The following is a 27,049-nucleotide window of genomic DNA, read 5'->3' as shown; positions in this document are numbered from 1 at the left end:
CCTTGACGAGTGCAAGTGCACAGTTTGCCGTCCCTCCAAGTACATTGGGGACTACTGGTGCACTATCTATGCCGATGGTAACCAACCCACAAATTTCAGTTGGGCAGCATAAACTGACAACAGATATGTTGGCATCGGCAATGTCGGGGTTAACTCTTCCTCCTAACTGGTGGGGTTATGGTATGCCTCCAGAGTTGACGCCGGGAACATCACAGATAACTGACATGAGGGGTAAAACTCCTATGACATCAGTACCTTCCAATGTGCCGGTGAACCAGAGTCCTCGGTATACCACAACTACTACTGCAAGGCCTCACGCCGGAAATCCTCAAGATCCAATGTTCCAGATGCCTAACGCATCGGCAGAATCAATGCTGGTGCAACAGAGGCCTATGGCCCAGTCAGGGTATGTCAATTCAACGACGGTACCCAATTACCAATCATCGGCAGCACCTATGCCGATGAACGCTAATAATGGATGGCTTGGACAGCAAGTCTTTCCACAGTCGCCCCAGCAGGGTTATCAGACTACAGGGTTCCAGCAAGGGCAGGTTTATCCCGGGTTCCAAGGTCAGGGAATTCCCAACCAGCCAATAAATTTTGGACAGCAACTCGGAGGACAGCCAATCGGTGGACAGCAGTTTGGTAGTCCGTAGATTGGAGGACAGGTGGCCAATACGATGTTCCATACAGGTCACGTCCCAAACAGACACGTGGAGGTTCGCCACCAAGTACCGGATCCGCAGCCGCCTCATCGGCAAGATGCCGATGCTTATTGGGCCGATAAGATTGCTGAAGTAATGAGGGAACAATTTGGGATAAAACCCAAAGTCAACACTTATTCTTATCGGACACCGTATCCTCCAGCGTATGATTTGATCCCGCTTCCACATCGATACAAGGTACCAGATTTTACAAAGTTTTCCGGGCAGGACGACACGTCAACCATGGAGCATGTCAACAGGTTCATTATTCAATGTGGAGAGGCTGGTAACAGGGACGAATTGAGGGTTCGTCTATTTTCGTCATCACTGTCTGGATCGGCCTTTACTTGGTTCATATCGTTACCTCCCAACTCAGTAATTACTTGGGCCGATCTAGAGAAACAATTCCACAGATACTTCTTCTCAGGGGTTCATGAGAAGAAGATCACCGACTTGGTTAAGTTGAGGCAACGTAATGACGAGTCGGTTGAGGGATTTGTGCAGAGGATACGAGAGGTCAAGAATAAATGCTATAGCCTGGTTCTGGATGATCGGCAGCTAGCCGATTTGGCTTTCCAGGGTTTGTTGCCACATATCAGGGATAAGTATGCATCTCAAGAGTTCGAGAGTTTAAGTCATTTGGTGCAGAGGATATCTGATCAAGACATCAAGCCTTTCGAGCCTAAGAGGGCATGGAATAAGAAAGTGTCATTTGTTGACGAAGCAACAAGCTCAGATTCCGACGAGGAACCAGTAATCGGTTTGGCAGAGTGGGTAAAAAACAAGAAGCCGATGTCTTGTCCTTTTGGGCAGAAAGAACCAGAGAAGTTTGCCTTTGACACCGCCAAGGCCGATAGGATATTTGACTTTCTACTTCAGGAAGGTCAGATCAAACTGTCACCTAACCATGTGATCCCGTCGGCAGAAGAGTTGAAGAGGATGAGATATTGCAAGTGGCATAATGCAACTTCACATGACACCAACGAGTGCAAAGTATTCAGACAACAGCTGCAATCGGCTATAGAGTCGGGGAGAATCAAGTTTGACAGTTTTAAAGCCCAAAAGCCGATGAAGATAGACCAACATCCTTTCCCGACAAACATGTTGGACGCTAAGGGGAAGGCTAAGGTCTTAACATCGGAGACAGCTGAGAAGAGTGCATCGGTAGATCCTCGGCATCAAGTTACTACCGCCGATGCAAGAAGTAAGGGCTTGGTCCAGGAAGGAGCTAGCTCAGGAAGACTTCCTCGGTCTGGTATTGTTATAACTCATAGAAGGCCTCGAGAGAGATGGCAACAACGGGAAGATCGATATCGGCGCCAGCAGGAAGATTATCAACGGGAGGAAGAAAGACGTCGGCAGGAGTGGAATCGGCACAGGGATCATTGGAGTTGCCCATTCTTCATCCATTGTTGGGAGGAAAATATCAAGCTTCCTACTGTCAGAGACTGCCCTGAATGCAACGGTTATGATCGGTACGATAGGAACGATCGGCGTTATCGTGATGATGAACGGCGATTTAATGGGCCAATCAGAGGAAGAGCGTCAGTTCATGATCGGCTGGGGGGCAGGCTTAGTGTTCGCGATCGGCTCGGTGACCGTGTCCAATATTTTCCCAGGAACCAGGAAGAGCTTGAGGAAATGGCTAATGCGCGGGTTCCCGATGAGTTCATATTTTGCAGAGATGCTAACACACATCGTATGGAGTCAAGGGAGAACCGACGCCCGGCAGTAAGGCAAAGGCCACTTCCTCCATGGTGCCCTCAAGGTTTAACCAAGACACAGAAAAGGAGGTTGCAACGAGAAAGGCAGGAGGAGTTAAATAAAGGAGAGAGTTCTGAAAATCGGCAGCCGGCAGACACTAAGAAGGAAGGTCCATCGGCAGGCGTCAACATGGTATTCATGTTGCCGATGGAGTTTCTTGCACCAGCCAGTGATGATGAGTTGGGATTTTCTGATCAGATAGCTCAGTTGGCTCTGGATCCGATGACGGCTATCTTTGAGAAACCTGCCGATAACGAGAGGCAGCATCTTAAAGCTTTGTTCCTCAAAGGAAGGGTTGATGGGCAGCCAATGACCAAGATCCTAGTTGATGGTGGAGCTGCTATTAATATTATGCCGTATGCAGTATATCGGAAGCTTGGGAAAGGGGATCAAGATTTGACCAAGACCGATATGATGCTCAAAGACTTTGAGGGAAACGTGTCTCCGGTCAAGGGGGCGATATGTGCAGAGTTGACGATCGGCAGCAAAACCTTGCCGACAACCTTTTTCGTGATCAGCGGAAAAGGTGCCTATAATTTATTATTGGGGAGAGATTGGATTCATGCCAATTGTTGTGTCCCATCTACAATGCATCAGTGCTTGGTTCAGTGGGTAGGTGACAAGATTGAAATCGTCCCAGGGGATTCTTCTTATGTTATCGCATCGGCAGAAGCGGATACTTATGAAAAGACTAGGTGCATTTCAGGAGAAGTTTGGGAGAAAGATTTTCTCAAAGTTGCCGATTATGAGATTCCACCGATCCAAGCAGTCGGTTCTGACGACGGTTTTTAATGGATAGATTCGCCGATGATGGAAAATTAGGCCAAGGATTCACATCGGCCGACGATTTGGTAGAAGTAGATATAGGTAGTGGTGATAAGCCTAGGCCTACTTTTATTAGTGCTAAACTAGACCCTGAGTGTAAACGGCAATTAACTAGTTTGTTGAAGGAATATAAAGATTGCTTTGCTTGGGATTATACAGAGATGCCTGGTTTAGACCGATCAATTGTTGAACATCGGTTACCCATCAAGTCTGGATTTCGGCCACATCAGCAACCAGCCCGCCGATGTAATCTTAACATTCTACCTGATATTAAGGCCGAAATCACTAAACTTATTGAAGCTAAGTTTATTCGGCAGTGTCGGTATGCCGAATGGATTTCCAATGTTGTTCCGGTTTACAAAAAGAACGGGAAGCTTCGAGTGTGCATTGATTTCAGGAATCTCAATAAAGCTACGCCGATGGATGGGTACCCAATGCCTGTCGCCGATCTACTGGTTGATGCTGCGGCTGGCCATCGGGTCATCAGTTTCATGGATGGTAATGCGGGTTACAATCAAATATTCATGGCAGAGGAGGATATTCCAAAAACCGCATTCAGGTGTCCTGGTCATGTTGGATTGTTTGAATGGATAGTCATGACTTTTGGGTTAAAGAATGCTGGTGCTACTTATCAAAGGGCTATGAATTTCATATTTCATGAGTTCATCGGCAAAATCGTAGAAATTTATATTGATGATGTGGTGGTTAAGTCTGGAGATTTCTCAAAGCATCTTGCCGATTTACGAAAAGTGTTGGAGTGCACCAGGAAGCATGGATTGAAGATGAATCCCAACAAGTGTGCATTTGGCGTATCGGCAGGGCAGTTTCTTGGTTTTATGGTACATCAGAGGGGTATTGAGATTAGTCGAAGATCTATTGATGCCATCAATAAAATAGTGGCCCCTACCAATAAAACCGAGCTCCAATCCTTGATCGGCAAGGTGAATTTTATCAGAAGATTTATATCAAATTTATCTGGGAGAATTCGTGCTTTCAGTCCCCTTCTTAAATTGAAAGCCGATCAGGAGTTTGTTTGGGGGGAAGAACAGCAGTTGGCTTTGGATGAGATCAAAAAGTATCTAGTGAATCCTCCAGTTTTAGTTCCACCCCAACAAGGGAAACCCTTCAAATTATATTTATCTACCGATGGATCGGTTATTGGTTCAGCTTTAGTTCAAGAATTTGAAGGAAAGGAGAGAGTAATTTATTATTTGAGCAGGAGGTTGATTGATGCTGAAACCAGGTATTCGGCTATAGAGAAGCTGTGCTTGTGCTTATATTTCTCATGTATCAAGCTAAGACATTATCTGTTGTCGGCCGAATGTGCTGTTGTTTGCAAAGATGACGTGGTCCGATACATGCTATCTATGCCGATTATGAGTGGTAGGATCGGTAAATGGATTTTGGCGCTGTCGGAGTTCGATTTGCGTTACGAATCGGCTAAGGCGGTCAAAGGGCAGGTTATGGCCGATTTTGTGACTCAGCATTGCGGTCTAGTGGAAACCTTGGAAATTGCACCCTGGACGCTCTTCTTTGATGGATCTACCTGTGACCAGGGAGCAGGAATCGGCATTGTATTAGTTTCTCCTAAGGGGAGGAAGTATGAATTTTCCTTGCCGATTGTTGCTACATCAACAAATAATCAGGCTGAGTATCAAGCTCTGATCAGGGGATTGGAGTTATTAAGAGAAGTTCATGCTGATGCTGTTGAAGTGTTCGGAGATTCCATGTTGGTTATAAATCAATTGGCCGGAAGCTATGAATGCCGGAGTGAAGTTCTCATAACCTATTTCGAGAGAAGTATACAACTGTTAAAGGAATTCAAGAATTTCCAATTGGAGCATATTCCCCGATTGCATAATGAAGACGCTAATCGGTTAGCCCAGCATGCCTCGGGATATCAGCCAATGATTAATGCGACATCGGTAGTTAGTGCCGGTGATTGGAGGGAAGAAATTATTGATTATCTAAAAGATCCATCCAAAAAAGTTGAAAGACGGGTTCGATTTCAAGCAACCAAGTATGTGATCCTTGAAAATGAATTGTATTATCGAACTATCGACGGAATTCTTCTCCGATGCTTGGGTGACGATGGAAGCCAGAGTGGGAGCATTGTGGCCGATTGAGGAGATCGGGCCTGATGGGAATAAGTCGATCGGCTTGCCACTCCTGCTAACCGATGGGGGGGTGTTGTCAATCTGCAAAAAGAATACAGGGGTAAGTTACCGATGGGAATAGTATTGGAAAATGAGACATCGGTTTAAAATACTTACAGTGTCGTCAGGGACTTCGTATTCGGGGTCGATCATGCCGCGGTATGAGAGGGCCGATCTGCAGAATAGATTCTCCTTCCATTCTGCCCACCATAGCTTGTATGCTTGAGTGATAAAGGCAGCTGGAACCCATTCTGACAGATCTACATCTGTATCGGCATTTGGTGGTAGCTGGGCTACTCGAGTCCACTCGAGGAGGTTAGCGATGGGTTCTCTGGGCTTTATTACATCGGCATAAGGAAGTGCGATCGGTAATTGGCCGAAAGCTAGCTGGCGAGCTAATGCCGATGGATTATAAAATTCATAGGTTTGGGGAGAGGTTTTCGTGCTGCCGAAGAAGTTCACTGGTATGGCTCTGGGAGTCACGATTGCCATCATCACCTCATTGTCCCTATCAAGAGCTTCGTCGAACGGATTGAAGGTCAGAGGGAGCATGCTATCCGGGTCGTCATAAGCCAGCCATGGTCGTTCATCTTTGGCCAGACCCTCATACAGCGTTTCGAAGAATCGGCCGATCTGATCCGGGGTGTTCCCTGAACCGGGTAGAACTATAACAGCTTCGCCAAAGTTCAGGGGGGCACGTGTTGCCGATTCCTCTTCACCCAACACATGGTTCTCGGCTATATCTCTTGGGAAGTGCTGAGAGAACAAGTTGAGATCGAGGCGCTTGTGCAGGTGCAGATTGAGCCACATATTAATAAACCACCAAGGACCTCCCAAGTTGCCGATAGGTTGGCCGAGCAGGAGTTTCTGGACTACCTGATGAAGAAGGTGATAAACGGCGCCGAGCAAATAACGGCCGAGAGGAAATTGACCACCGCTAGCCAATCTTTCTGCTGCCGATAGATAGACAGAAGTCGGTCCTGCCGATCGACCACAGAATACAAACTTGTCTAGCCACATGTTCAGAAAAGTGGTTTGTTCCTTTATGGTGACAGGCCCTCTCCCGCGGTACTTCTGGATGTACCCTGACCAGCCGCCGATAGCGCGAGTCTCCACTTTGGCACTGGGGGCGGTATCAAAAAAGTGGGTGCTATCGGCAGAAGATATGTCTAACCCAGTAAGCATGGCTACATCGGCAAGGGTAGGAGAAGCAGGGCCGTGGCCAAAAACAAAAGCGTTGAGAGTGTCTGACCAAAAGTAAGATGCGGCTATCAGCAATGACTCGTTCCTGTGCATATCGGCAATGGACAGCCTAATGCATTGAGCTAATTTCCTCTCACCCCATTGAACTTCATAAGAGTTGCTGACCCTCAAGAACCAGTCTTTCCACCCTACAGTAGGGCTAGGCCAAGAGCGAAAGGTGTCCTTCCATAGATCTAGAGCAAAGTTTTCAGCTCTAAAGGGAACCCTGTTGGTTTCTGCGTTGATAAGGTCGGTTGGATCTGGATCCCCTAGAGGGCCGAGGCATTGGAGATGTGGTTGATCGGTAGGAATGACGATTTTATTGGATAACTCCTGGTGTTTTGGGGAATAAAGATACAAAGAAAAAGGAGAAGGAAAATATTCGGTAAGGTAAATCGCAGATGAACAGGAATGCAGGAAAAAGGTACAGCAGATGAGATGGAAGTTTGACCTCAGGGACGACGAAGCCAACGGCCATCTTGTCGTGAAGGGGACGCTGGAAGACGCCGGAGTTGATGAAGAAGAATGCTTGTCAAAGATCTTGAGGATTGAGAATGGCGCCGCCGCTGGAAAAGTGAAGTTGGATGGCAGAATGATGTAATGGGGGAGGAGTACCCAAGAAGGAACTATTTATAGGGCAAGATGGACAAGGGCAAATCTGACTTATTTCTTTGCCGCATCCGAGAAACCCGAGGGTACTCAAGTGGATATGGTAACTGTTCGCACGATAATCCAGGGATTGTGCAGGTGATTTGACAGGAAGCGGTCATTATTTAAAGATATTTTACTGTGCGCGATCTCCTGGTCGGTCCATCGGTGATATTCTATAACGGTCGTCCTGCCGATGGACGGATAGAGGGAAAGTAACCGTTTTTGCGAATATCCTGGGCAGAGCATCGGCAGATCTTTGTAACGGTATTGTTGCCGATGTACGACTAAGAGAGATGCCCGTTTGGGAAGTTGTGGATTTCGAGGGATCTGCGGAGGATTAGGATCAGAGTTGCCCAGATTGAGGTTGTCGGTTACCAGGTTAGGAGCATTAATTGCGGAGAAGACATCATTACTGCAGAGAATTTCGGAGCATTAATAGTTTTATACTCCGAAACTGGGGGGCATGTGTTGACACCATTTTTGGGCACGTGTCCAGGATGGCAGGACAGGGTGGCAGTACGATGCGGGTTGCTGGTAAGGATGGTTACCGATGAGGGAAAGGTTGAACGTGGCTAAGTCCTCAGACAGTAATATGGTGCCGATGACCAAGTAAAAGGGTCTGCCGATGACTATGGCAAGGGGATTGCCGATGACGCGAAGGAGGAGTCCGGAAGCTGCCAGTTGTCATGTAGAGGAGTTTCGGTTTGTCACGAAGGATGGTTTTATTATTTCCTTATGTTATTCATATCGTTTTGTATACGGGTTCCGTGTAATTTGGAATTCGAATTCTAATCGTGTCTGGTCGTAGCTCTTTGAGCAGGGTATAAATATAAGCCCTAAGACCTTGTAATCGGGACATCTATCAATCAATCAAACACACGTTTTTACTCATATTCTAGCATTTACTTTTCGACGACTTCGTCATACGTTTTCTTTTTGTTACGAGTTCTTAGGAATTCGTCGACTCAAGCTCGGCGTATCCTTAAGTTCCGTGTGAGTACCTCTTAGCCGTGACATCCGGGCGCATCGCTGTTGTCAGGACTAAAGTATTCGAGTTATCACCTTTGCCGATAGTAAGGTCAAATCGGCTGGCACGCCTTAACGTTTGAATCGGGTATTAGCCCTTTGTGTTTGCAGATTAGTTTTGCATCAACACCATCTTTTGTCTTCTTTCCAAAAACAAATTTGAGTTTGCTGACTATGCTGAAAACTCTTTGGCATTTACACTGGCGGTTGGCTTAAGCCAACCGCCTGTGGAAATAGTTTATCACAGGCGGTTGACTTAAGCCAACCGTCAGTGTAAATGAAGCATTTACACTGGCGGTTGGCTTAAGTCAACCGCCTGTGAAAAACGTTTGCACAGGCGGCCGAAAATCTCTGACACCGTCCTATTTATACCAGAAGCGTGTCGTAACTGGAACCGTCTGTGGTATAAAAAGGAGGCGCCAGCTATGAGCCTGTCTACTAGTGTGAGATACAACTTCCTATAGTATTGATTTTTTTTCTCTTTAAGATTGTTAAGATGCTAAAAAATAATATACATTTTCAATAGCATATCAATCACGTACGGGGGCATGTCATCTTAGAAAAAAAATCAAGTCTTTTATGTACGGTGATACTTTGTACATGAAAGTTGTAGCGCTCGCTGAAATTTTGCTTATACTGATACTCAAAAATATTATTCGTTGAATTGTTATGAGAGAAAAACACCGCTGAAAAGTACTTTTTAGTTTTTAGTTTTTATTTGGAGTTGTTTAGATGTTCTAAAAAATGGTATGAAACACGATTGGCATGCTGCTGAAACATTATATTATTGTTCTGAGCATCTTAATAACTTTAAATGGTAAAACTCAAAATTAGAAAGTTGTAGATCGCATTGGGCATTATAATTTTCATGTACAAAGTAGTTTTATCCGACACCATCTAAGAAAGATATAAATTTTAACACAACAAAGCCTGGTATGCAATTATATGCTGCTCAAACTTTATATTATCTTTTTATCATCTTAACAATCTCAAATGACAAAGCTCAACTAGGAATTTATAGATTCAATCAAGATCTACAATTAATTTCTAGTTTTTGAGTTTTTTATTTGAGATCGTTAAGATGCTAAAAAAATTATACTCCCTCCAGGTTGGTAAAAGAAGTCATTTTGACAAGGTTTGAGTTAAATATTGGGAATGGAAATCATGAATAATTTTTAAGTTATTGAGTTTGGAAATATAAAAGTCATATAAATAGAATTGTCTTGAAATGTACTTTCATAAAATATATAGTTTTCAAAATATTTTTTTATAAAAATAAGGAGTTAAAGTTATGATTTGAAGACTGTGTCGCTATCCAAAACGATTTCTTTTACAAGTCTGGAGGGAGTATTAAGTTTGGGAAGCATATTAATTATTATATTAGAAAAATTATATTTTTCTTGCATGGTGTCAGATAAAGATACTTTGTATATCAAAATTATAACCCTTGATGAGATCCACATATTCCTAGTACTGATTTTTGTCATTTGAGATCGTTAAGTGCTCAACAAATATATAAAATTTGAGCAGCATATTAATCGAGTTCCAGGGCTTATCGTAATAGAAAAATTATATCTTTCTTTTGTCGTGTTTTGTAGGGAAAACTCATAAGCGCCTATGAAACGAGAAGGCGATCAAGGACAAAATACTATAATTCACTCTCCCCAATTAATGCAAGAGGTTCATGATGATCAATCAGATGATGAGATGACACAAATACACTGACCACAATTACACATCCAAATTCTTCCTGCAGTTTGGGCGCACATCTAGGTACACACACACGTACATGTACACCACCAGGTCGCCTCCTCATTTTGCTTCACCCCACTTCCAGAAAACGTTGGAGCCGCACTTGAACTTCTCCTTCCCCTCGCACTCGATCTCGAGGTCGTCGGTGATGAAGGGCACTTTCTGCAACAACACAAGCAAGCACGGACGACACACATGATATCTATATGGCACAACATGAGATCGAAGAAATCAATAATTCAGATTATTATCGATCGATCAGGTGAGGTTTCTTATGAGTATCGATCTCCTCTCAATGAAACACACATCAGCGAACTTGTTCTCGAAAAATAAAAAGTTTCTTATGAGTGTGATGAGAATATGTGAACAACCTTCTGCTTGGCGAGGTCCTGGCACCCAGTGAAGTTGTAGGGGAACGTGCAGCTGCCGAACTCGACGGTGTAGGCGCGCGCAAAGTTGGCGCCGCTGGTGGCCAGCCTCTTCTTGTCATTCAGCTCCTGATCGATCGATCGCAGCAAAAAAAAGGAAAATCCTGTCAGGTTTCACTTCCATGCATTGAAACAAGCTAGCAACAGCTCTCATAAAATAATACACACGAAACGACGACAGACCTTGTTGGCCTTGCTCTTCTCAAGGTACTCGTCGATGATCCCGGCCTTGGCCGATCCGGTGGTGGCGGTGACGGCGAAGACGGCCGCCAGGCCGAGCAGCGCGGCGCGGCGGCCCTCGGGCGCGACCAGCTGCACCCGCTTCGCCTGCGACGAGGCGGCGGCGGCGGCGGCCTGGGGCACTGCCGCGGCGGGCTTGAGTCCGACGACGCTGGAGTTCACGCCGGCCATGATCTTGGTGTGGTGTGGCTGAGTGGCTGTGCGTGCTTGGAGCTTGGAGCTTGGTTGGCTGGCAGCAGGGGAGAGTGAGGATGGTTTTGTTTTTGATCGTGGGTGCCTGCAGGTGTGGAGGCTGTAGAGGGTTGTGGTTGTGGTGCCGGGCGTGTGGATAGGGTGAGGCTGCTTCCATCCCATTGGCTGGGCTTTGCACACGTGGCACAAATTATCCAAATGTCGGTGGGCCCGTGTGACACGTGGCGGGTGACCCTTGGGTATGCAGATCTTGAGGAAGGCATTGCTTGCTTAGGTGGCATGGATGGAGAGGCCTGTGACTTTCAGAGAGTCCAACCCCATTCCAATTTTATTTAGTGGCATATTTTTGCTATATATAATGTTTCCTATAATATCTGGAGCCACGACTTGATATATAGCGTTCTACTTACATTACTTAGCATTGCTTTTTATTTTAAGGTCTAGCTGTTTGGATCATGACTTGGTTATTATAATCTGAATTATACATAATACTACCTTCGTCCCACAAATAAATGCATTTCTTTGACCGGTACGATTCATATTTGATCATTTGTCTTATTTAAATTTTTTATACAAATAATAAAATAACAAAATTATTGTAAAAATATATCTAACAATAAAATAAGTCATAAAAAATAAATAATATTTATTAAATTTTTTTGAATAAGACGAACAGTCAAACATGTATCGTAGAAGTCAAAGAAATACGTTTACTTGTGGGACGGAGGGAGTAGATTATAGTGATTGATAGTTGGTTAAAGTGAGAAATTTCTATTTTATCCTTTATAGTTTGGCAAGTTGGACAATTAGTTGGGAAAGAAACATGCATACCCGTATGTTTGTACAAAACGAACATAGTTTTATTTATGTCTCAAATCAAACTTTTCTAACTTTATTAAATAAATGTAGGGTGTGTTTGGTAGAGCTCGCTCTACTCTAACTAAAACTGCTCTGACTCTAGATCGATCTTTTGCTGGAGTAGTTTTCTTTAGATCTAGATAACTCCATAGAAAAATGTTTATTAAAACAATTTCTCATGATAAGTAAAAAGAGTAAAATATCCATAATGTTGTTTCTTTTTTCTATTGTAGTTTCTTTCTCCCTTTCCTTCCTCTCATTCGCCTCTACCTCAGCCACGCTCCCTTCTTAATCTCTGCCTCCTCACACGTGGTCGCCTCCCTCATCCCCACCCCGGTCATCGTGCCACCTTCTTCACTTCCACGATGCCTCACTTGCCTCATATCTCGGCGCCTCTGCCTCGTGCTCTAATCGTCGTCCACCATGCATCCAAGGAGGGATCCACATGTATGGACAGAGGAGCCAGACGAAGCAACTACAGTAGCTTTTTGGTTTCTATGGTTGCTTTCTAGCTCCACTAGTGAGCATGAATCCCAGACGATCGAAGCGAAGCGTAGCGCTGGCCCTCAAGCCCGTTTGGTTGGTGGCAACATGGACATGCGCTACCAAAAGCTAAGGGAGATTATATTATACAACAGGAAATCTAAACATCACTCCAGCATTAGTTATCTATTGCACACTATTAGCTGATCTTTCCTCGCCTATTGTTTTTCATGGTCTTGGCTTATTGGTCAAGATTAGAAAACTTTTGACTTGAACAAAATAAAAACATGTATTTTACCTACGTTCTAAAACTAATGAAGTATTTGGGGATTAATGACTTACCTTCACATCATCGTTTTTGTCATGTCATTTATGCTGCTGACATGTGGGACCCCTGGCACATCTCACGAGCGTGTGGTGTCGAGAGAGTGAGAGAGTACTCTCATAAGGAATGCCCATTCGTAGGCCTTGTTTAGTTCACCCTAAAAACTAATTTTTTTTTAAAAATTTTCTATCACATCGAATCTTGCGTCGCATACATGAGGCATTAAAAAGACATGAAAATAAAAATTAATTATATAGTTTATCTGTAAATCATAAGATAAATCTTTTAAGCTTAGTTATTTTATAATTAGACAATAATTATTAAATAAAAATGAAAGTGCTACAATATTTAAAACCTAAAAAAATCAGAAAGTTTAGAAATTTTTTTTATTTTGCCTACTCTGTAGTATTTTTGTTTGTATTTGATAAATTTTATCCAATAATAAACTAACTAGGCTCAAAAGATTTATCTCGTAAATTTTTGAAAAATTGGGAACTGAACAAGGCCACCAACATCCAATTTTCTAGGTAACAACGCCTCATTAATATATTGCAGTACGTATATCGTTCCAATAATGTTCTGTACTTATACCATCATTATTTATTTTTCTTCAGATCCCGACGCCCAAGAAGTCGAAGAATTGCACGTCCTTCCTGTTTGCAACCGCACCGGCACCGCCATCGTCACCGCCACGACGGCCATGGTCTTTGCTCATGTCATGACGACGATGGCCGTCCAATAATGCGACGGCAGCGGCGGCAGTGGGCACGTTGCAGTTCCTGACGACACCGTACGTTCCAGCTCGGCTGCTGCTGAGGCCGAGCGGCCCGGAACCAGCTGGCACCGCGAAGCACAGCGAGCGGGTGGTGGTCATCTTCGTCGTCGTCGCCGGCAGGCAGCAGCTTCCGAAATGGAAGTACTGATGATGAAACGGCGGCTGATGACGAGGCGGTACAACGGCGACATAGCCGGTGCTGGTGGCGGTTTGCTCGCCGTCGCCGACGAGGGTACGATGGTGGTGGTGGTGGCCGCGGCGGCGGCGCGCCGTGACGACGTGCCAGTGGTTCTTGACGGCGTTGTCGGTGCGGCCCGGGAAGAAGCGGGAGATGAGCGCCCAGCGGTTGCCGTGGGCGCGGTGCGCCTGCAGGAGCAGCTCCTCCTCCGCCGCCGTGAAGGGCCGCCGGTTGATCCGCGGGTCCAGCTGGTTGAACCATCGGAGCCGGCAGCTCTTGCCTATATGTTTCATCCGTGCCATTGCCATGTATGCATAAACACGTACGCATCAGTCACTCAGTCAGTAGCGTTCTGGACGTTCATCTCTGAAATGGAAAAAATTGGATGCGCAAGCAAGAAAATCTACTGTACATACTGATGCAGAGTTGCAGACATATATATTAATTGTCCTTGTGATATATAGTTTCTACTACAGTATATGCATATGGACGGGTCGTGGATCCATAATCAAGCAAACGGTGATGATGATGATGATGATGATATACATTTTTTTCTGCAGCACCAACATGTGGTACGTACGGCATGGTGAAAAGAGATGAAAATTTGTAAAGTAGGGCAGGCAAAGATGCATGGATGCCTCACGAACTTGAAATGAACCAAGGTGACATTCGAATATATAATTAGTATCTAGTAGTATCTTAATTATTACACATTCATAAACCAACTTAAACATTCTCCACATATGTGTACAAACACAAACGATGATGAACATCGATCAAACTTTTCTTGTCACTCGACCATCCAAAACGATCATGCATGCGAGAATTGACAAAAGCCTAGACGAACGAGAAGGAACAACACAAGTATACAAGATTAATTAAAGAAACAAAGCCATGGTGAGAAAACTTTTTCTTCACGTCATCATGCATGTGCATGCATGTATGTGCTTCAGAAAGCGGAGGAGAAACAATTAATCAGGAGAGCTTGAAAGAAGCCCTAGATATATACATACCTGATCTCCCCTCCAGATTCTCAGCAATGGAGTTCCAATTCTGAGGGCCATACTTGTCGACGAGCTGCCGCAGCTTGTCGTCCTCACCGGGACGCCAGTGGCCCCTCGATGGCCTGACCCTCGACGACTTCTCCATTGCAATCGATGTGTGGCCTGGTTTAATTTCCCCAAGAAACTGATCGATGGGTTTGCTACTTTGATTGATTAGCTGGAGCGATCGAGGAACAATTAAGCTAGCTAGCCAAAAGAACTAAGTTGTGAATGAGAGAGCTTTAATTTATTGCTTGGATGATCGAGCGCGCATGGTAATTAAATAGGATGTTTGTAAGGTTTGGATAATGGAGGTCACTCTAGCTAGCTTGTTTAGTTTTGCACGACAAGAGGGCGGCTTAACAAGCCTCTTTCAATCCACCACCGTACCTATATATATATATGTTCTCTATATTAACTTTGCGGAAACATACCCAGCTAATATATATCGTGTCTATACTATGCATCTCACCGACCGGACCTATGCGTGTTCAGCAATTGGCCAATGAGCTATATATCCTATGTGTCACAGCTCTCGTAAGACAATGGAGAATAGCTAGCGTCTTGCATGCTTAACTTCCTTAACAATATTCTTTCGTCATCACGTACGAGATATTTCTCTCGTGCATTAGTAGGGCAAACGACTGATGGTCTGCATCTACGCCGCCTCATTGGTCATCCACGTCATCGTCTTGATGTTCTTGTTCATGCCTGCACAATTTCGAGCTTAGTGAGTTTGTTTCATCTCCACTGTTAATTTGTTTCGAGCTTTACGAATGCTGCAACAGAAACAAGTTGTATTTGGCTAGCTGCACCACGTTGCATCCTTGCGGACGGAGTTCGACCCTCTACGGGAGCGAATTTGTTGGCCAGGGACGAAAAAAATCTTCTCGTCTATCTCATATCAAAGCACAGGTCTAAGGCCAACCAAATCTCACAGGAGCAGCGATACCGCTGTGTATGGGTAGAGCAGAGATTTGAGGGTTTTCTCAATCTATGTGAAAAGATCTTCTTAAGCACAATGTCCAGGGGCTGTCTTAGCCCTCGCAGATCGAGTTTTTTTCTTGCATTACAACGAACCATGAGTATACAAATAGTAGCAATCCAAGCAATTAGGATGTGAGCATGCAAGCACTAGCTAGGCTCTTTGAGGAATCGAAGGTGGTTGCACCCTCAAGCCTTAAAAATACAGGTTCTACATTATGTATATAACTATATATTGATGAAGCCAGGTATTATCTAAAAAATGATTTATGAAAGAAAAGGAAAGGAAAGAGGAACCAAAAAAGGGGGAAACAAAAGTATCTAAATGTATGTGAGTTTGCATTAGAAAAGTGGCGCAAGAAAGAAGAGCCGACACACTAACTAATAGCAAAATAAGTGGCATGCGCAACAAACTTCCGCTAAGTTTAACATAATTATATATTGTTGTTGGTAGTAATTGCATTTGTTTTTATTTCTTTTTTTGCATTGGTTACAGTATCGTTTAAAAGGGAGTTAACGATGCCGATGCTGTAACTTAGTGATTTTATTATTGTGGATCCCCATGTAAGCATTTGACATTTGAATTATAATAATTGGTTTATATTGTTCAGGCCTTGCTATCAATACACAACAAACAAATGTATGGGGAGTCTTTATATGAAAGCCCAAAGTTTTGATGTATATTCGTTTGTCATGTCGAATACTTACACTGATTAGAATGTTGCTTTCTCTCAGATAAGATCATGATAACCATCGAAACATGAAAGCACCCTTGCAACTGCTGGTAATAGAAAAATCATTTATGGTTACCAAATCCAAGCTTAAGAGTCACACTGTCAGTGTAAGCGTGACTTGGCTTTCTCAGAATGTAGCTTTAGCTTGTGATAGTGAAGAAGTGTTTTCTGAAGTATTGTTTATTGCAAAAAGTGGTATGGAAGGACTACATGAATGAGGTGTTGTTGGGCAAGTAGTTTCGTGTCTGGTAAAACTATGAATGGACAGTTCAGAGGCTGGCACGTCAGTATCGTGCAAGTCGTAACAATTTAGCATTTGTTAGCACTAGTTATTAGCTAACACCATGTAAACTGAGATTATTCTGGCTCAATAATTAAGTCAATAACAAAAACAAATTCATTTTGCTAACTACTAACAGTAGAAGATCAACTGTGCATCTGCTTAGCAGGCCAAAAAGGGAAATACACTGCAGAATGGAATTATAAGCATTCCATAAATATATATATGTTGCTTCAGGTGGTAAATGCAAATGCGTAGTCAGGATAACATTTTTTTTCTATTTGTTAGGTGCCATTAATTATATAGCTTTTGTAGCTGAAATGACTTTTTTTCCCCTTTCTCTACAAAACAAGTTGAGGTTACTTTCTTAGGTTCCGAAGGTTACCATTGTCACCAATTATAGTTTTTTTAATAGTAGGATGACTCGAAAGGAGCCCAAGTTCGAACCATTCTTGATCAAAGGCAACGTAACTGAAAGGGACAAACAACGAGTGACCAAAGGATAAAAAAAAGATATACCAAGAAAACTATCGAGCTAACCAAAGTACATCTCGACAACTGACCATGCAAGTTATGTTATGGTATAAACAACTGAGTTCACACCAACTTATATATATGGTTTGGTTCATGTGTCGTGTGAATGATGATGCACTTGTACAAACCAACTAGATTTGTGCCTTGTTTAGTTTCTTAGGTGAAAATTTTTTGAGTATTGTAGTATTTTTGTTTGTATTTGGCAATTATGGTCAAACCATAGACTAACTAAGCTCAGAAGATTCGTTTCGCAAATTAAAGATAAATTATGTAATTAGTTATTTTTTATCTATATTCAATGTTCTATATATGTGCCACAAGATTTGATATGATGAGGAATCTTGAAAAGTTCTCTAGATTTCAGGTGTAAGTAAACAAGACCTCGTTCTACCTCATCAATGTGAATGAGTTGGGGACATAGCTCCTGCATGCATGCGTACTGACCAGTGATTCACTTTGTTTTAGTTTCTAAACATTTTCAAGATTTGCTATCATATTAAATCTTTATCACATACATGAAGCATTAAATATAAATAAAAAAATAAGTAATTACACAGTTTATTTGTAATTTGCAAGACAAAATTTTTTAGCCTAGTTAGTCCATGGTTGGACAACAATTGTCAAATACAAACGAAAATGCTATAGTAGCCAAATCAAAAAAAAATCGTGAACTAAACAAGGACTAAATAAATTAAGCAACTCATAATGTTTTTTTGCCTTAGTCTCTGTTTGTAACAGCTCCACTCCACGTTTTTCAACCAAACATGTGTGGCTCCGCAAACTCTAGAAAAGAGAACATAAAATTTCTAGAACTCCTCTTTAGGTGTCTGTAGATCAGAGTTTGTGGATTACTCTCAAACAACACACTAATTAAGTCCATGAGGTTGGTTTGTTGGAGGTGTTCTCAATCGATTATGATCAAGTAGCTGACTAGACGTGGTGGACTTAGTTTCTGACATACTAATGACATGCAAAATCAGTTGTTTTTTATCGCACATTTTATATGTGTGTGTATTCTTGCTGAAATTATTGAATCATCTCAGGCTACATGAATTTCCATTATCAGTTCACACTAGCATTTGAGATGTCTGCTATAATGAACATGGTTCTTTTATAAAAGGTATAGAAAATATTTCTTACAATATAAGTTAGTGATGGCAAACTCCTCGATCAATCATGCTCCCATCTACCAATTTGTTCTTCCTTAAAAGATAAAACAAGCCGCGCATCAGTGGCAAGTACACCATCAACTAATTTAAGAACTTTCCAGAGAGCAGTCATGAACAGGTAACTAATATTTCTGTCACTGAAGGTAAGAAAGCCACATAGTTGGCTCCAGAACTACACCCAATTTTGTATTATACAACGAACCCACTTGAAGATTTGAGTGAGAGCAACAAGCAACCATAACATACTGGTCTAGCCATAAATTAATGAATTCAGCTCTGAGCTTCTGTCCATCAAGAACAGTTTGGGGTCAACAAACTCAATAGATGCCCATATAATTGGAATTCATCAAGCATTCTGCTGCATCCAGGATCAGGTTCACGTTTCATATTGTCAATTTACCGCGCTTCTGTCAGCAGTGGCTAAAGTTCTTTCTTTATGTTTTACCTCATTCCATTATCTAAAAAAAATACAAACATATCATTGGTGAAACAAATAAAAAGTTGTTTCGAAGGCACCATGTTGATGCCCAAAACAATTTTCTTCCCCTGGAGCAACAAAATTAAACCACTGAAACATGAACAAAGTTTCCTCGAGTGTAAATGGTAAGGGCCATATTATGAATTGCAAAACATGGTTTGATATCATATAATGATTGATATAACACAGTTTCCTCCTCTGTATATCAAGGAGAAGGGAATGCAATATATATATGCTGTATACACTTTAGCTTTGCTACATTTTTCGCAACTGTAAATGGTAAGGCTCATAGTATTATGGATTCCAGAACTTGATTTAATATCACAATAACATGGTTGTTACAACAGTTTCCTACATTCCTCCGTAATCCGTATATTCATCTGAAAACGAATGCTATCAATATGCTGACACGCTGCTTGCTAAGATACACCGATCATGCATCACTATGCCCTATGCTGACATCTACAGACTAATCCTAGCCTGACAAAAAAAGACAGCATGAGAATCTCTTTCAAAATTCAATCCACAAAACTATGTCAGCCAGAACTTTTCACATCAACAGGTCAGCAATTCAGCATGCATGCCTGACACCCTTCTATAATCGCTGAAGCCATGCCTGTTTAAAACAATTCAGAACGGTGCACTGTTCTGCTTCCAGGGAAAAAATTGTAGGAAAAGGAGGGCATAAAGACACTTACAATTAATGTTTTACGCAGCAGAAGCATAGAGCAACTTCCGCTTGGGCTTGTAAATCTCCCAAAGCTTGAACAATAGTTTCCCGGCTGTCTATTGTTTCTTCTTCATGGTGAAGCATTTTCCGTAATCTTCATGAAGTAGCACAGTTACAATGTATTGATGCATTGCATATGCTTTTTAAAGCATTAACATCCAAATTTTAATGTCGGTTATATGAGCATCATTTTTTGAGCTATAATGTCGGTTATATAAGCATCAACTTTTGAGCTATAATAGCAATTATATTGGAACAAATAAGATTCATCCAAATAAACTATATTTGACAATGCAGCCCAGCACGAAGCAACAAACACAAAGTGGCCCTAAAGGCAGCATAGTGATTTCATCACTCAGTAAGCAACCGCAATAGAACAGCTCTACAAGACAAACTGATAATGCTTCTACTAAAGGTAACATCGGACAATGACTTTGTAACTTAAAATAGCTTGTGAGCATCTTTTACTTGTATCTTAACAGACCAAATTATACTAGAAAGGGAAAAGGTACATGTATTGCTGATCTGCAATGACTATGTATTGCCAATTTGCCATGAGAAACTATGTATTGATGATTTACCACGAGTAACTTTACCTTTGTACTAGAGGAGTATCACCATGGCCAGTGCATACAATAAGCATAGCATTATCAGGTAGGGCACTATATAATTGCCTTATCTTTTTATCCAATTCACACAAAATTTCCTTTAATTCGGGACAAATTTGACTTCTTGCTTTTTTTGAAGCAGTTTTTCCATCACATGTTTTTAATGCAATAGCCTCTGCGACACATGATTTCAACTTCTCTGGATCTTGAGCTCTTCGGTGGAAGTAAGATATCAATCCTGAGAACTGAGTCCAAACGAAGGCAACTTTGTCATTCTTCACCTGCAGTAGGATTTCAACTTATGATTATGAAAACATCTTAAAACATTTTGGTAAGAATGTCTACACCTAGAAATGTATTGCACTAACCTCCTTCATTGATCTGGAGAGGGCATCATCATCAGAAAAAACAGCAATTGAATTGCAAGAAGTATCTGAATATCGCTCAAGAACAGACACGTCATCAATAAGGGAGCATTTTTTCCCACTCTCATGCAGTATAGATGTCAATTTCCGCCTTGACAATGATGGTTGGGAACCAAAATCAGGACCTGGTTAACAAGTTATTAGAAAGTACCAATGATATGCTTATGCCATGTTGTCTGTCTCCCTATCCGCATTAGCAGCTTACAGAAATGGATGTTATAACCAAACAAAAGCGATAGCAAAAATGCCTTCTTAGTCCTTACCATGTTTGATTTTCAATATAGCAAGTTCTAGAGCAGCCCTAGCATCTTCCACACTGTCATGCCCAGATCCTGTGTTCTGGATCTCCCGGCCGAGAAATTTTTTTGTCAAGACACGCAATGCAATCTTACAGCGAGACCCTCGATTATACTTGTACAAAACAGCTGTATCGATGATTAAACCATGGGATATCCGTAATGCCATAAGGTCATTTTCCAAGGAATGCCCGACAAGAATTGTTTCTTTATGTACAAGTCCAACAAACTCTTCCTGGAAACATGAACAAAATAGTGTAAAGCACAGGCAATGTTTCATGACATCCTAATATACACATGAAAAGATCACTAAAAAAATCTAAGAACTAACCTGAATTTCCTGTAGGGTTGTGGACACGTCAGCCAACATCTCAGCAGTGATTCCACTGAACCTGTGCTATTAAAAAACAATTACATCATGTAATGGACACTTAACAACCCGTTCAGAATATTATGACAAATGAAGTTCATATAACAAATAATCAGTTTTAATATTCATAATAGAATGGACAAGCATCAAAATACATCTGACATGTATTTTGAGACCAAGCTATAAAATAACCGTGCCAAAAGAAAAGGTTGGCATAAAAAACACAATATAGTGCATGCTAACTTAAAGGGGAGGTAAAAGCACCATATACCTTGTATTGTAATCAATGATTGGATTAGCAGGCTTAACTAGTTTATCTAGCACCACCTGAAAAGATTAGAACAAACTCAGAACTCATTGAACAGCGAAGTGTGATGAAAAGAATGGATCATACAGGAGCAACAAAGGAAAATGCCCTCATACTATTGACAGGAGGTGGAATTAAGCACTAAGAAAACAAATGTTTTAAGAACTATTAGCCATAAAAAAGGTAAGGAAAGTAGGAAAGAAAAGTTCATACCGATCCTTTAATATCAATTAGTGTCACTCTTGTAAGCTCAAATCCAGCTTCTGTCACGCACTGCAAAGGTTGAAAATTATCACTAGATATATTCAACAAATATTAGCAATAAGTATTTATGACACCAGCAGTCCGGCACAGTTGTAATAATGCCTTCTCAAATACAATAACACTAAAATAGTAGTGCAATTATTTAAAACAAAGCAGTGGCTTCAAACCATACATCATTACATTTATCAGGAGTCACATTACCATTTCACAATCAAGTGCAAGAACTTTATGTGGTGAGGAACCTGAAGGAGCTGAAACAGTAGGGACAAAACCTAAAATGGCAATGATAAAGATATGTCATTTGAATAATAGGCATTAAAGGGCAAGGAGAGGGACAATGAAATACTCCCTTCCAAAATATAGGATGTTTTGTCGCAAAAACAAAAAAAAAACAAGATGTTTCAGTTTTATCCATTAAACTTTACTAACTTTGATCAATTTTATAGAAGAATACACCAACATCGACAATAACAAATTATTTTCATTAAATCCACCATGAAACATCTTTATGGTGCAATTAACATTTTTCAATAATTTTGGACAAAACCAAAGAAGTTTGACATAGAAAAAAAACTGAAACGACCTACATGTTGGAACAGAGGAATAGAAGCTAACCTGGTAAATTGAAAGAGTAGCCATTATCTTCCAAGTCTTTCATCGAAAGTGTGTAATATGTAACAGGAAATGGTATGTCCCCAAGATCATCCAGACTTGATAGTTTTCCTGCGACCAAAATAAAAATATTAACCAGTTGCATAAAACATAAATTCTCAATCTAGGTTCAAAAGTGCCTGCTTTTCCATGGACAAAGATATATCTACTCTAATGTCAATAAACATACATATACAACAAATAAATAGAATAAATGCTACAGAAATAAGAGAGCATCTTCAGCTTAGAGAACCAGATAAAAAGTGGTCAGCAAGAGATGTATATGGCTGATACTACAAGATGAATTAAGAGGGAAATACTGCTATAGTCATAAACTTATGCAAGATGCCATACTGACAGTGATGAAATATGACTGATAAAAACACAATTAGCATTTAGATAAGTGTATAAAGAAAAATTCATCATCTGTAATGTCAGCTTAAAATGAAAAACTTGTGACCAAGTAAGGGCAATCAAAAGGATTGAAATTGTCAAATCAGTATGAGAATCTTTGAAATAAGAATGCCAGCTCTCCTCCATGTTCGAGAGAAGAAGAAAAAAAAGCATGCCATTCTTCATAGTCAAGCTCAAATCTTCTGGTGGCTATCACAATAATAAACAGACCAACACTAGGCCCAATAAAGCAGGACACTGTTCATCCTGAACCACATTGACAACACAGTGCCAAGATGTCAGGACATACCATCTATGTCAGGTTTAGATGACTGATTTGATGTTTTTACATCACGCTTTCTCTTTATTCTGCAGGTTAGGAGTGCATCAATGGTGTGCCTCTCATCCGGTATACAGCTGCTAGAATAGGATTAGATTATCAATCAATATAGGAAGAAGTCCCTAACTGTAGACTAACACAAAATGAACAACACAAACCTTGAAGCTAGAACAGGTTTTGGATTGCCACATAATTCTTTCAGAGAAGAAAGAAGTCGAGTTTGTGACATATATAAAGCTGCATCAAGGCCAGGAACATATAGTAGGACAACTCTGGGTATAAGAGGTTTGTTCTGAAAACCAACAGGAATATTTGTAGTGTTAATAAAGATAATATTTGTGAAAGCTGACAAATAACCTACAACTAAACTAATAGAAGAAGAAATCAAATGCATGAAGAGTGGGTTGATCACTGAAGTGCAGTGGGGGAAAAAACTCTGTTAAGATTCATAGAATGTGATGAAGATAACAGCAAGAAAAGACCAAGCTCTACAAATTGAAACTAAGATAACATATCAATACCTCAAAAAAGTAAGACATGTTTGAAAGAGCACAACCAGAAGGACAAAGTACCTTAATCTCAAAAAATAAGGGGGTACCTTAACAAACACCCAAGAAGGCAGCATGCCATCACCAATAACCCAAGTAACTAGACCCTGAACGTCCTGCATTACAACAAAATGGCTCTTTACTAAAATACAAGAACAAGAATAGTTTTCACGAGCCAAATTTCACTAAGCTTTTATTATGAACAAACCTGCAGATTTAGTGTGGAGTTTAAAGCAGCCTCCTTGAAAACAACATCAGGCTTCGCCTGGACAGGATAAACAAGAAGAGACAGTATGAGTTGGAAACCAAAAATACAAAAAAAAAAAAAGACAGCTACAGTGTCTATGAGCAAAGTAATCAGGCAGCAGCACAAGAATGATTCACCAACAAGCACACAACTAACAGCTAACTTTTCAACTAAATGAAGATTAGAGAGTACACTATTATAAATTAATAAATAGGCAGCATGCCATCACCAAATAGTCAATTATTATGCCATGTCGATAGCTCTAGTACAAACAACTGATATTGGATTCAACTTAGAAAGTCACTAATTTGATGAGCGATCCCTAAGTTGATGAGCAGGCTCCCAGTGCATTACTATTTGAATACAGATAGCATTACTACAAGTGCAGTATCACTTCACTATTTGAACTAGAGGAGCCCCATTTTGCTATCTATCAAGCAATCAATCTGGATTCACACCTTCGAAATTCAAAGTATAGAACTCCTAAATAAACAAGCTATGGAAGTTTCAAGCTTTGTCCTTGAAAAATGTTGAGCCGGCTAAAAGTTGATCAATGGATGAGTCCAGTAAGCCAGTCTCCCAAGTCCCAACCCACCATCATTGCTTAATTTCCATAACATCCATTTGCACAAATTTGCTTTGAAACAACAGTGCAAACTTCATAGGTACAGTAAGCCCCCCATTAGTAGGCTAGTAGCAAAATTTACACATAATCCCATGAACATTGATGTCAATCACAGTCCCCTCAGTCATGATGCAATACAACATCCCCTGTTTCAATCTCAGCAGAACTCCTACTGGAAGAATTCCAACCAATCAAATTAACATACTCGTAGCTAAAACCAACCACCGCAGCACCCAGTTTTGCCACACATCGGAGATTAAAAAAATAACACTAACAGAGAAACAGAGAACGCAAAAAATGCGATCTTTTTTTGCAATAACGGACCAACTCAGCTCAACTCGATGACAAATTCCCCTTCATGTCACACCACGCCGAAACCTTAATTTTCCGAGAGGGGACGGGGGAGCGGGAGGCGAAGAAGCAAGAGAGCACGTACGTTAGGGCCGTATAAATCGTAGAGCGCGGAGGAGGAGGTGGCGCCGCCGCCGTTGCCGTTGCCGGAAGGGGTCGACATGGAGGCCGCCGCCGCCGCCGAGGTGGATGCCCTAGTGCTTCTTTGCCGCTCTCGAAACTTGCAGGAAAGCCCTCCGAGTGTCGCCTTCTTTCGGGATGTCGGACTTGAACGGGGGCTTTTCTGCAAATATAGCATTTCCGTTGGGCTGTTTGGAGATTGGGAGGAGCCGAGGAGGGGCGCCGACCTTGCGAGTGTCCTGCCTCCGGGACTCGAGTGTCGAGTGTCGACTATAGAGTTGGCGAGTCTGAGCCGGTTGTTTGGAGGAAAATGTTGCGGATATTTTCTATTTGAGATCGAATTATTTAAAGAGATTTAGATCTGTTTATATCTGAGTTTGAATATTTAACATCCGATATCGTATCCGTATCCGAATACTTAAATCGTATATTTATGATGTCGACATTTAATCTTATCTTACATTATCCGTATTCGAATCCGAATCCGATCAGAAATATAAAAACAAATAAGATATCGGTGATATCCGTCCATATCCGATCCGTTTTCATCCCTAGCTGGTTGGATAGGCTTTCCAAAAGTATCTAAAATTTTTTAATTTTTTCATTATATCGATATAAATTATTAAATATATATAAAAATAGCAACTAATTATACAGTTTGTCTGTAATTTACTAGACGGATCTTTTAAGTCTAATTAGTTTATGATTGGACAATATTTATCAAATACAAACGGAAATGTTATAGTATCTTATATCAAAAATTTTACCAACTGAAGAAGGCCTAAGATTATTCTGATTGAACATATTTTTTAAATAAAAATAATAAGTTGATTTTGAATGATTTTTGGCTTTGGCTTGACTCGCTGAAAGTAGGTCTCAAATAAACCAAGTGACTATAATAAATAAAATTATGTTAATTTTTTAAAAAGAGCTCGAAGCAAAGTGTACTCGGTTCATTATACACAGCTCCAAACTAGGTAGGCTTAAACATGAAACATGTGTAGACGTATACTCAAAAACCCATTTTAACACTGCAATTAGACGTATTGAAACGCCCAGTAATACATTGAGACCATTGTTCGGTGGAAATAAGTTGTGAGAACATCTCTAACAGTTTGCTAAATAAGGTTGTCATCTTTAAAAATTTGGTAAAACACTAAAATTTCATCTCCAACAAATTACCAAATGAGGTTGCTATTTTTAACAATTTGCTATTCCACCCCTCCGCGCGCGCATCGCACTTCGCATCGCTAGCCACGGACGTCTCACCGTCGGTCCTGCTATCAGGTGTCAGGTGATGCACAGCACCTTGCCGTTCTTGTGATGTTGCTGTCCGCTGTTAGAGAAGTATAATAATACAGCCCACTTGCTGACTGTAAGGTTTCTTACAGCCTTCTCCCAGCCTATCCATACAATAGGTAGCTATTCACTATTAATACATGGCCTACTTATCTCTCTCACAAAGTTTCTTGGTTATTGTGTCTAAGCTGGCTGTAAGCTTACAGCCTGCTTCTCCTCTCTCTCCTCACTTCTCTCCTCCACATCAGCATTTAGTCAGCTTACAGCCCACCATAATACTTGCTATTAGGTGATGCACCACGCCTCGCCGTTGTCAGATATCTGCTGATGCTGCTGGTGGCCGGCCGGCAGTTTCTGCTTTGGCCCTTATTTAGTTCCGAAAATTTTTTGGTTTTCGAAACGGTAGTAATTTTATTTTTATTTGACAAACATAGTTTAATCATGGAGTAATAAGATTTAAAAGATTCATCTCACGATTTACAAATAAACTGTACAATTAGTTTTTATTTTCGTCCATATTTAGTGCTCTATGCATATGCCACAAGATTCGATGTGATACGGAATCTTGAAAAGTTTTTGGTTTTTTTTGTGAACTAAACAAGGCCTTTGTTCCGGACGCGGACGCACTGATTTTGCTGCCTATTTCTGAATGTG

At 41.3% G+C, this 27,049-nt stretch overlaps 3 protein-coding genes across 5 annotated transcripts; all 3 read right to left on the bottom strand.

Annotated features, from left to right (window-relative positions):
* Positions 10,005–11,057, bottom strand: LOC110437651 (photosystem I reaction center subunit N, chloroplastic). The gene is made up of 3 exons (XM_021466168.1): positions 10,732–11,057; positions 10,492–10,617; positions 10,005–10,282 (listed from the first exon to the last, which is right to left on the bottom strand). The coding sequence occupies exons 1-3, from the start codon at positions 10,957–10,959 to the stop codon at positions 10,181–10,183; spliced, it is 456 nt and encodes a 151-aa protein (XP_021321843.1). The 5' UTR covers positions 10,960–11,057; the 3' UTR covers positions 10,005–10,180.
* Positions 13,166–15,306, bottom strand: LOC8054118 (transcription factor MYB23). The gene is made up of 2 exons (XM_002441897.2): positions 14,613–15,306; positions 13,166–13,879 (listed from the first exon to the last, which is right to left on the bottom strand). Exons 1-2 carry the CDS (start codon positions 14,746–14,748, stop codon positions 13,257–13,259), a joined length of 759 nt encoding a protein of 252 aa, XP_002441942.1. The 5' UTR covers positions 14,749–15,306; the 3' UTR covers positions 13,166–13,256.
* Positions 18,267–25,334, bottom strand: LOC110429827 (small RNA degrading nuclease 5). Of its 3 annotated transcripts, none has more exons than XM_021446486.1 (15): positions 25,062–25,334; positions 23,962–24,018; positions 23,804–23,869; positions 23,364–23,497; positions 23,176–23,285; positions 22,437–22,544; positions 22,023–22,093; positions 21,771–21,830; positions 21,522–21,577; positions 21,212–21,272; positions 20,848–21,115; positions 20,528–20,709; positions 20,148–20,440; positions 19,520–19,645; positions 18,267–18,801 (listed from the first exon to the last, which is right to left on the bottom strand). In XM_021446486.1, exons 1-14 carry the CDS (start codon positions 25,272–25,274, stop codon positions 19,522–19,524), a joined length of 1,803 nt encoding a protein of 600 aa, XP_021302161.1. In that variant the 5' UTR covers positions 25,275–25,334; the 3' UTR covers positions 18,267–18,801; positions 19,520–19,521. The 3 variants fall into 3 exon arrangements, with proteins under 3 accessions (XP_021302161.1, XP_021302160.1, XP_021302162.1); XM_021446485.1 differs by lacking the exon at positions 18,267–18,801 and adding an exon at positions 19,097–19,437 and having other exon boundaries at positions 25,062–25,333; XM_021446487.1 differs by lacking the exon at positions 18,267–18,801 and adding an exon at positions 19,097–19,437 and having other exon boundaries at positions 23,176–23,282; positions 25,062–25,332.

Source organism: Sorghum bicolor, chromosome 8 (assembly GCF_000003195.3).
Source record: "Sorghum bicolor cultivar BTx623 chromosome 8, Sorghum_bicolor_NCBIv3, whole genome shotgun sequence".
NCBI lineage: Eukaryota > Viridiplantae > Streptophyta > Magnoliopsida > Poales > Poaceae > Sorghum > Sorghum bicolor.
This window is presented reverse-complemented; position numbering and strand designations above follow the sequence as displayed.

Excerpts from the sequence above, each read along its gene's own strand:
- LOC110437651 (XM_021466168.1), bottom strand. The coding sequence starts at position 10,959 with ATGGCCGGCGTGAACTCCAGCGTCGTCGGACTCAAGCCCGCCGCGGCA. Across the intron at positions 10,618-10,731 it reads AGAAGAGCAAGGCCAACAAG|GAGCTGAATGACAAGAAGAG; the intron begins GTCTGTCGTCGT and ends TCGATCGATCAG. Across the intron at positions 10,283-10,491 it reads AGGACCTCGCCAAGCAGAAG|AAAGTGCCCTTCATCACCGA; the intron begins GTTGTTCACATA and ends GTGTTGTTGCAG.
- LOC8054118 (XM_002441897.2), bottom strand. The coding sequence starts at position 14,748 with ATGGAGAAGTCGTCGAGGGTCAGGCCATCGAGGGGCCACTGGCGTCCC. Across the intron at positions 13,880-14,612 it reads GAATCTGGAGGGGAGATCAG|GCAAGAGCTGCCGGCTCCGA; the intron begins GTATGTATATAT and ends TGAAACATATAG.
- LOC110429827 (XM_021446486.1), bottom strand. The coding sequence starts at position 25,274 with ATGCTATATTTGCAGAAAAGCCCCCGTTCAAGTCCGACATCCCGAAAG. Across the intron at positions 23,286-23,363 it reads AAACCTGTTCTAGCTTCAAG|CAGCTGTATACCGGATGAGA; the intron begins GTTTGTGTTGTT and ends ATCCTATTCTAG. Across the intron at positions 21,831-22,022 it reads TTGCACTTGATTGTGAAATG|TGCGTGACAGAAGCTGGATT; the intron begins GTAATGTGACTC and ends CAACCTTTGCAG.